Raw genomic sequence first — 10447 nt, forward strand, 5'->3', positions numbered from 1 at the left:
CATCAGTTATTTTTGCAAGGCTTCATAGAATTTTACAACTGAAATTCACACGAATAAAATTCCTGATCAAGCAACAGAGGATAAACAGTTCGGTGGGCATTGCACAATTCCCCTTTCTATGCAAGAGATTGATAAAATCAGCTTTCATACTTTGCTTTATATTTATTAATCTAGAACACTCCTCAGTTAATTGCTTTTACTTTCTTGGTACAGAAGAAAATAGAGAATATAGAAGACTGAGCAAAAGACATTCCAAAAGATAAAATAGGAGGAATACAAGAAGGAAAAGGAGAGGCTGACTTGGGACAGTCTTTGTTAAAAAATGGATCATTGGCAGAGAGGGGAAAGAGGAAGCTCTGATGAGAAACTGTAAACAGTGTAAAAGGTGACATGGAGCTGGGAAGCAGGACAAATGGGGATAAAAGCTCCAGGTTCTCTTTCTTCTATGTTTGTCCAAGGGTATGGTAGGGACAGAGAAGAATTATATCTCACCAACTGTTTTAGTCCCTGTTCTCATCTATTGTTTGTTTACCTTCAGTTGAGAACATGTCATTGGGGATGCAGGCCATTTCATAGCTATTTGAAAATAAGTTTCAGAAGCTCATTATTTCTGTACGGATATTGGCCTTTTTTTTTTTCCTTCTAAGGGAGACAATATCCCCCTTGTGTCTTCAGAGATTTTATCCTTCACTAATGTGCTGTGTTTATAGACATGTCTACTCTGTGCATTAAGTATTATCTCCTTCTGTTAGCTTTGGTGTAATTGTCAGGTTTTGCTACTCAGGAAAATGCTGTGCAAGTCTTCCCACACATTCACTTTTGAAAGCCTTTGCAGGGATAGAGGTTCATGGTTGCTGTCTAGAGTTCACTAGAGGTTGTGGTGGCAGCTCAATGGTGACAGAAAACACACCTTTGTGGTTAACACAACAAAAGTTGAAAAGATCAATCTTATAAAACCATTTATTGGAACTTTTGTTCTGACTCTCTAGAACATCTCATTATCAATCAGGTCCTGAGATTGTTTGCTTTCTGCTGTACCCAGCTGTAGTTTACTGAGGATTTAGAGAAACAAGGCTAGAAAAGGGCATTACAAAGTTGCCTGACTAGTGGTTCTCAATGCATAACTTGTGGTCAACATATCAATCAGAAGGCCCACCAACATTTCTCACAGTTAGAACAAATTAAAGCAAAAAATGGCCTGACAAGGAGAGTCTGAAGTTCCTGTGGTGCCTTATGTTTCTGTGTTGTTATCAACACATTGTCATTGGCTGGGGAGCATTAATCATTTCTCAGCCTCAGCAGAAAGGGAAGGTGGGAGAGCTAAGGGTCTGTGTCAACATTTTTTATGAACATAGGAAATGAATCCTGAGCTCTAATTCCAGCTCTGAAATCTAATTTCTTCCTGTGTAAGACTTAATACAATACCTGTCCTTAGTTTACACAATATGAATATTTCTCTGTGTCCTTAGACATTAAGAGTGACTAAGTTTTGAAAACTGTCATCTTGAAGGTATAATACTGACAACACAGATGTTTTGTCTTCACCTCACTGTAATTTTATTTCAGTAGCAATAGTTACTATTTTCCATACTCCATTGCCCAACTTTGAGTTATCTATTCTGGGCTTTCTTTAGCAATGCTCTTTCATTACTTACTAAGTAAACCCTTGACATTACTTCCTTCCTCTAACTTGACGCCATCAAGAAAAAATACAATCATTCACAACAGACTTCAAAAATTAGAGTTACATCTTGTAGAATGGGTTCAGTGGAGGAAAAAATTATTTTAATTTGGTTATAGTGAGTCCACCAAAAACTCATACTAGCAAATATTGTCAGGAAAATTAGTATCAGAAGACATAATGCACTATGATCCTTCTTTTTTATCTTTGTTTCATATATCTTAGTCACTTGAGAAAGGAGAGGTACTTTTAAGTTGTGCTCCCTCATTTAATGAGACGTTGCTACACTGATAGCAGGGGAAATGTCTTCAGCGGTGCTAAAAATTGTTTTGTGCACTAGAAAATGTCATGCAAATAGTAAAATAGAATAAAACCTGGTCTGTTAACAAACAAGAGAGAGAAAGTATCGATCTGAAAGTAAGAGAGAAAATTATTTTTCACACTGCAGTCCATATCATTAGGGTACTTTAGAGTTTACCCAATCACTTAAGCTAGATAATATGTGGCTAGCACTGTGCACCATTGGAATTACGAGCTTGAGGGAGTCCCTAGAGGGCTGACTTCTACAGAAAACATTCTATCTGATTTCTATTTTTTTTCCTTTTCTTCTGATATGCTGTAGAAATCGATGTCTTAGATTATAAAACCTTTTGAACTACATTCAGCACTGGTATAACTGCTGATTTCAAAGGAGTTGAATACAACAGACAAGGACTGAGCTCATTGATTTTAATTCAGATGAAAATTATGGCCTTATTCTCAACTTAATTCATTTATAAAAATTCTTTACTCAGCTTCTCTCTCCCTTTTATTTTGTGCATGGGAATGATTTTTGCCTGCTTTGACATATTTTATTTTTATATTTTTTATCTTCTAAAATTACTTGAGTAACCTGCCCTCTTCAAAGATATTTATTGCATAGCACAACTTGCAAACTGATTGCAATAAATCATAGAATCACTGAATATGCTGAGTTGGAAGGGACCCATCAGGATCTTTGAGTCCAGCTCCTGTCCCTGTGTAGGGCACCCCAAGAATCACACCATATGCCTGAGAGCATCATCCAAATGCTTCTTGAACTCAGGCAGGCTTGGTGCTGTGACCACATCCCTGGCCAGCTTGTTCCAGTGCTCAGGCACCCTCTGGGTGAAAAACCTTTTCCTGATATCCAACCTAAACCTCTCCTGATTCAGCTTCCTGCCCCTTCCCCAAGTCCTGTCGTTGGCCACAGGAGTGAAGAGGTCAGTACCTGCCCCATCTCTTCCCCTCATGAGGAAGCCATAGACTGCAATGAGGTCACCCCTCAGCCTCCTCCAAGCTGAATAATCTAAGTGACCGTAGCTGCTTCTCATAAGTCCTCCCTTCCAGACCTTCACCATCCTCGTGGCTCTCCTTTGGACACTTTCCAATAGCTTGATGTCCTTTTTATATTCTGGTCCTCAAAACTGCAGGCTGTACTCAAGGTGAGGCCCCACCAGTGCAGAGTGGAGCAGGACAATCATCTGGCAACACTCTGTGTGATGCACCCCAGGACGCGGTTGGCCCTCCTGCCTGCCAGGACGCACTGCTGGCTCATCTTCAGTTTGCCAATGAAATTTAACCCCATTTCCATGCAGGCAAGATACAGAGTAAATACCATGCATGAGACAAAAAGAGTACACAATTGTCACAGAGTTCTTCAGTAGCTGATAGGGAACACTTCACTGGAAGTCCTAAAACTATCTTTATGCCTTCTCTTTAATTCTGTATTAAAGACTGCAACCGGATATAAAATGGATTTCTTATCATAGGAGAATTGCATTTAAAAGATGTTTAAAATTTTCACCTAAGTGAAACAAAAATTAAAATCTTTTACAAAATGAATCATTAAAACATTAGTAGATGCATTTCTTAGTTTTGTTTTGTTCGAACATTATATTTCATTGATGATTTTCATTTTGAATTTCTTTTCCTGGAAGCGGTTTCCAATTTGTTTTTTCCATGGAAAAAGTCATGTCCAAAAGCTCTTGACAATTCACTAGTTGCACATGATGCATATGGCTTTGACCCTCAAGGCAAGTATTTTTTCTCATTTCCTTTTTCAGCTTACCTAATTCTGTACCCAAGTTATCTTTTGCAGTATTTGGTAATTATAATCTTGGGTGATGTGAATTGGAAATGTACATTCTATTATTTGCTGCTGAGTAGTCTCTCTGAGGATGGTATCATCAAATCAGAAGTAGTATGTTCAACCAAAGCTACAGGTTCCCTCATTTCTGATTACAGCATTGTTAAAAGTTAAAGTTTCCTAACCACTCCACTTACCTCAGATATACATACACTACAGACTTGAAAACCAAAGACTTTCCATGTGTTATTTTTATACTATATTTCAGTCTCTGCTTAGAAGTGCAAAATCAAAGACTACCTGAGTGTGTTTACCTACTTGCACTCTGTTGTACAGGTGCATCTGAATGCTGCACAAGACATTGGGATTTCTCTGCAATAATTTTTTAGCCATCTTTTACAGCCATCTTTTGGTCTGTTCCTTTGGTGCTAATTACTATTATCATAAAGGTGTTATCTATATGGTGTAGAAAAATGAGAGCAAATATCTAAAATTGTTGCTTACAATATTGACTGCTCCACATACTGATGTTTTTTCATCAGATACTAAAAATACTTTGAAAGAAGGTGGCAACAAATGGTCAAATTGAAAAAGTAGCAAGATTTTTAAGCAGAAACAGCAGATTTAGTAGTTACAAGTTCAAGATGACTCTTGGCCTGCAACAAAGACATCATAGCCAAAATAAAAAGAGAATACCTATACATTTAGTTGTAGATTTAATAAACATTCCTACTGCAAGTTCATATCATCTTGTGCTTTGGTGAAAATAAAGCAAGTAAAATACAGACTTGGCAAAGTCCTTGCTGAATTGTTCATGCTTTTCTTTCCCCATGTGTAAATGCAAGAGATCTACATTAAAGTAACAATATCTGCACATAAATCCAGATTCAAAATGGATATGTAGTCAGGTTACTTCCCCTGAGTGGCTTCCCATTATCTCCTACCTTACATCTGGTTGATTTGAGAAAAAAGATACTGTTTTGTATACCTTTTGATTGAGTGAAAGATTATCCAGGTTAATAGCTGTTAATGGTTTGTTTTGTTAGTCTTCGAATAACTTCTACTGGTATCTTGGCTCAAAATGGAGAGCAAAAGCAATGGGGGAAACAGTTTACAGCCAAAATGGAAAATGCAGTTTGATCAAATAGATTACAATACCAACGACAGAACAGAACCCATTTGTAAGTGCTTAGATTATGTTTCTCATGCTAGCATCAACCAAATAAACAGGTATTAAAGAAGTTCATATTCTAGCAGTGGTCACTATTTAAATGGTGAAATTGATTAACCCATTACCTTTTATTTTATTCGCTGCTTATGACAAAATCTTACTAATGATTAATTTGATATTGTATATTCTTGGATTCAAAACTCTTGGCTGAGGTGTGGCATTTTTTGATCATTAGAATTAAATATTCCATATCTCCCGTTGGTTCATGACAAAAATCACCAGGTGCCTTTTTGCTGGTTCCCACAATTTGCCATCTATGCATTGCTGCAGATTTTCTTCAGATAGTCCCTTTCAGCCACTCTTCATATTGATCTTGCTGCAACTACTGACATGTCATCATATACTTTGATTTTGTCCTGCCCGTGACACATTTTTCTTACCCATCTCCTCTTGCTATTTGGTTTAAGGCTGCAGCACTTCTTGCAAGGAGAAGTCTTATGTCAAGTTGGTATTAAATGTTACAATTATCCTCTTATTTTGTTAAAATGTTGAAACTCAAGGAAGAGGCCAACTCTTCAGTTTTTCACAGAGAATACACTATATTCTTTTCATAATCTAAGTCTTCTGCCAGTTATCCTTCAGGTCTAATGACTGAAACTGGGGAAAATGAGTTGAGCTGTATTTGGTGCTGTGACCTTTCAGTTCTATCAACAGCAACTGTCTGTGTTTTAAGACATTTGTTTTGATCCCATGTAGTAATACCAGACTGCATATCAGACTTTAAAGTGACTGACTATTCTATTTCGTTTTAAATAATACATATGGTATGCCTGGATGAGAAAAGGGGTTTGTAGTTTGCACAGGGTAAGTTTCTAGACTGCTCAATTAGAGTTGTTGGGTTTTTTTTTTGGTTTTTTGTTGTTTTGTTTTTTTTTTAATTTAACATAAAATACAGGAAAATGTGTGAGGTCATTAAACCAGGGATTATTTACACTTTATTAAAACTGAACAGACACCAAATATTTTTCTCTAGCTATCACCAGCTTTTTCCCTGGGGCAAGGAAAGATGTCAGGTTCTTTGACATCTGGCTCTTAGCTTCTACTTATTACACATGCAGTCATGAACCTTTACTGCTGCAGGGTCAACATTTGTCTTGTCTATCCTCAAACTTGAGCAATGAGACTTAGATTCCTGGAATTTAAAAATTCCTTTTGTTGAATACATTTCCCTTGAACTTTAAAAACATTCAAAATTCTGTATCTGACAAAAGTATATAAAAATAGTCTGATATGAAATCTTGTCTTTCTCAGTGTAAGTAGTTCAATGCTTTAAAATAGATCATTGATCTCCATATAGTCTAAACCAGAACTAGAAGTTCTTACACATACCTTAGGTTTCTAGATGTAGTAACTGTCTTGTTCTGTAAGCTGATGATCTGTTATTGTCTATTTGACAACATGGCACAAAAAAATTGCTGGTAGTCTTTATGTTCATTATTTTATAAATCACAATATCCAAGGGGAGTGAAATTTCTTTCTACCTGTACTAATCTTGCATCCAAAAGAGGGAAAAAAAAGCAGGTCAGGGAGAAGACACAACATTCCCTCCCCATCTTTGGATGTTGTACAGGTAATAAATCTTGGTATTCTAAGACCTTCACTTGCCCCTTTGAGGGGTAAAACACTTGATGAACAGCCCTTTACAATCCCTTAGGTATTAATGCTATTATTTCTGAAATTCTCAAGTTGTAGTACTCTTCTAAAATCTTATCATAGCAAAACTATTTGTTTTATAACCTATGCTTTCCAAATTATTCTCTAAAAATGAGATTTTGCTGTTCTGCACATTTATTGAACATGACATCTTTTTAAAAATCTGAATATTCAGACTCCAGTTTTTTTTGCTTTTCACAGTTTAATCACAAGAAAGAAACTGGAATTTTTTCTCATTCTAGGCATTAAAGTTTGAAAAGCCAGTCAGATGCAATAAGTTCATGGCTTTAGAGAATCTAAAGAGAATCTTTTGCCAAAAATTTCCAGAGCATTAGTTTGTTGACATATGTTTTCACACATAAGCACACATCTTCAAGGAAGCAAATGCTTTGGTTTATTTGTAAAAACTGAGTAGGAATAAAACAAATGAGAGGATTCTTGGTAAAAACAAAACCTAAGACACTTGACTTGTTATCTATTTAGGAAGCTGCTCATTTATTCAGACATTATGTTCAGCATCTGTTAATTGTACTCCTGCACTTGACAATGTCTGTTTTGAAGTGAAGGACAAGCTGTGAAATAGTTTTTTTAATCCCTGCTCTCTTCCTGAATCTTATTGGCTAATAAAGCTTCAGTTTGTTTTGAGGGAAGTGACAGAACCTAATAAAATAAAAACTGTATTACAATATCCATTCTAGTCCTGTACCATCAGCAATCTATAATTTTCTTAAGTGAAGCTTCTGTTTTTAAGGCCTCTTTTGGATTCAGTTCATATCTGAAGACATACTGGTACAGCACAGAGCTCTGTTTCATTCTGTACTTCAAGTTTAAGGAAAGCTAATTCAGGACTCAATGGAGAGGGTAACAAATTATTTACTCCAGTTAAATATATAGCTGTTTATGACTCATTTTTTGTTTTTCAACAGTTCTGATTCCAAAATGACTGGAGTAGAGAATTCAATTTTACTATGGAAGTACCCTGCACTGAGAAGTGCTTTGAAATATTTTCATGAACAATTTTTTTTTCTTTTACTGAATTATGACCTGTTGAAAAGTGACCTGCAGGCATCCAGAATATGGCTTCAAGATCAAAGGAATGTTGTGATTTCCACACAAACTTAATAAGTAAATGTGTAAAGGGAATGTGAGGAAACGTATTCTTGAAAGGCCTTTAAATGCACAGGAAAACATCAACTGAAGCAAGATTTGAGATTTCTCATTAGGCAACTAAGACCTGATTTGCTGAAACTGTTGGCCTTTGGCTGTCTGAACAGTGAAATAGGTAATTAATTTCAAGTAGATGATGTAAGTCATGTAGATGTGCAAGTCAATTTACATAAATCACAGGCAAGGGCTTTTCTGGGGCATAATAGTCTTAAGTACATTTTAAATGCTTTCTACAATTGGAGGATAGTTAGGTGTTTTGGTATTCTCACAGCTTTTTTTTCATATAGGTCTTAATGCATGACACATCTATAGATAGAGACTGCTATAAACAGATATTTTAGGCAGATATTTTGTCATGACTACAATAAAATCTGAGTGTCATTACATTCCTTCCTCATAACATGCTTGGTTATATTAAAAACATCTTGATATCAATGTTACATCTCAAAAGTGTCAGTAAAGCAAGATGAGCCACACTGTGGAGGGCACTTCAGCTGCTGCAGTGAAAGCAGAAGTCCCCATGGTCTTGTGGTCTGGCACAAAGGAAAGGTGATTATTTGTTGTGAAGTAATGATGAATAAGTTGCTTTTCTGGGATGTGATAAATATCACAAACTTGAATATCCCATCCATTTTGCCTCTACCCATTTCTGTGAGATGTGTGAGTTTCTTGAGTTTCTTCTTTCACTGATAACTACAAAGAACTGAACTAAAAAAAGGCAGCTTTTAAGACAGTTACTGATAGTTATTTTGGAAAATAAGGTGTTTAAGTTCAGCAAACTGTACTGTAGTTCTAACACAACTTTTATCTACTTAAGGTGAGTTTGGAGAAGTATGCAGTGGACGTCTGAAGACACCAGGAAAAAGAGAAATACCTGTTGCAATTAAAACTCTGAAAGGCGGCTATCTGGACCGGCAGAGAAGAGATTTCCTGAGAGAGGCTAGTATCATGGGACAATTTGATCACCCAAATATAATTCGCCTTGAAGGAGTTGTTACAAAAAGTAAGTTACTATTAATAGTTTTTTCTCTTTTTTTTTCCCATTCTGTCATTTAATATCAAAATTAAGCATTACTTCCACATTCAGTATGGACTGCAATTCTCAGAAATTGTCCAAATTATGAAGTGGAGCAGAAACTGCAGAGTTTGGGAACATCTCAGGAAATCCATAGCCTGTTTTAAATTAAAAATGGTTTAGCTGTGGTTTTTTTTAAATAAAAATCCTCCTCATTCAAATAAAGTCTTAAAGGTTTTATGAAATAGCACTGTAGATTTTACTTACGGGCAAGTGGAATACAGTAGATAAAACCATAAATGTAACTGAGTTGACAATGAAGTCACATCATCGTATCAGAGAGCAGCTATCATCTTCTTGTGTCACAATCACTAACTTTATTTAGCTCTGTTTTACTGCTGTTGGTGCCAGAAGAGATCAATTTCCTATTTTAAAGAAATAAAATGTAAAGTCTTTTGCACTTTTCTATACTTGCAAATGATTCACTGGTATTCCAGAATAATCTATGAAATATCTTACTTTTTATACCTGTTGCAGCTGTCAAGAGATATTCCTCACCTCTGAAAACTAGCATTTTTAGTAGGGTTATTGGCTTTTCTAAAATGCTGAACTATCGAGTTATCATTTAAGTATTAAGTAAAATTCATATTAACATGCATGTAATTAATGCCAAATTTTCTCGGTAATTAATTAAAAATCTCATAAGGTATACTCTTCTCAAAATGAGTTGTTGCCTCAACTAAGCTGTGCTGTTTGCTGGTTTGCATTACTTATTATTTTTCTTTTAAAGATCAAGTGTTACATGCATACAACAGTTACGTTCTCTTCCTATCACAGTAAATGCAATAAAGATTTTACAGATATTTCCTGTTTTCACCATGTTACAAGATCAAAAGCTATATTTGGAAAACACAATTTATTAGAACAGAAGAAATTATAGTTCCTGAATTCATGTCATTGGAATGGCATTTCAATAGGTTTACGGGATCACAAAATCACACAGAATCACAGAATTTCAGGGGTTGGAAGGGACCTCAAAAGATCATCTAGTCCAACCCCTCTGCCAGAGCAGGGTCACCCAGAGCACATCCAGGCAGGTTTTGAATGTCTCCAGTGAAGGAAACACCACAACCTCTCTGGGCAGCCTGTTCCAGTGCTCTGTCACTCTCACAGTAAAGAAGTTTTTTCTGATGTTTACGTGGAACCTCTTATGTTCCAGTTTGCACCCATTGCCCCTTGTCCTATCACTGGACATCGCTGAAGAAAAGCCTGGCTCCATCCTCCTGACACTTGCCCTTAGCATATATATAAACATTGATGAGGTTGCCCCTCAGTCTCCTCTTTTCCAAGCTGAGACCCAGCTCCCTCAGCCTTTCCTCATAAGGGAGATGTTCCACTCCCTTAATCATCTTTGTAGCTCTGCGCTGGACTCTTTCGAGCAGTTCCCCGTCCTTCTGGAACTGAGAGGCCCAGAACTGGACACAATACTCCAGATGTGCCCTCACCAATGCAGAATAAAGGGGGAGGAGAACCTTTCTTGACCTATTAACCACACCCTTTCTAATGCACCCCAGGATGCCATTGGCCTTCTTG

General features: G+C 36.5%; 1 protein-coding gene across 1 annotated transcript in view; it reads left to right on the forward strand.

Moving 5' to 3' along the window:
* The window catches only part of EPHA6 (EPH receptor A6), a gene marked incomplete at its 5' end in the record, with an annotated part of 345320 nt that overhangs the window by 231137 nt on the left and 103736 nt on the right, over positions 1 to 10447 (forward strand). The window contains one exon of the mRNA XM_010005499.1: positions 8657 to 8842. Within this exon, the coding sequence (XP_010003801.1) occupies positions 8657 to 8842 (186 nt within the window). The remainder of the gene's footprint in view (positions 1 to 8656; positions 8843 to 10447) is intronic.

This window comes from Chaetura pelagica, unplaced genomic scaffold, assembly GCF_000747805.2.
Source record: "Chaetura pelagica isolate M959 unplaced genomic scaffold, ChaPel_1.0 scaffold39, whole genome shotgun sequence".
NCBI lineage: Eukaryota > Metazoa > Chordata > Aves > Apodiformes > Apodidae > Chaetura > Chaetura pelagica.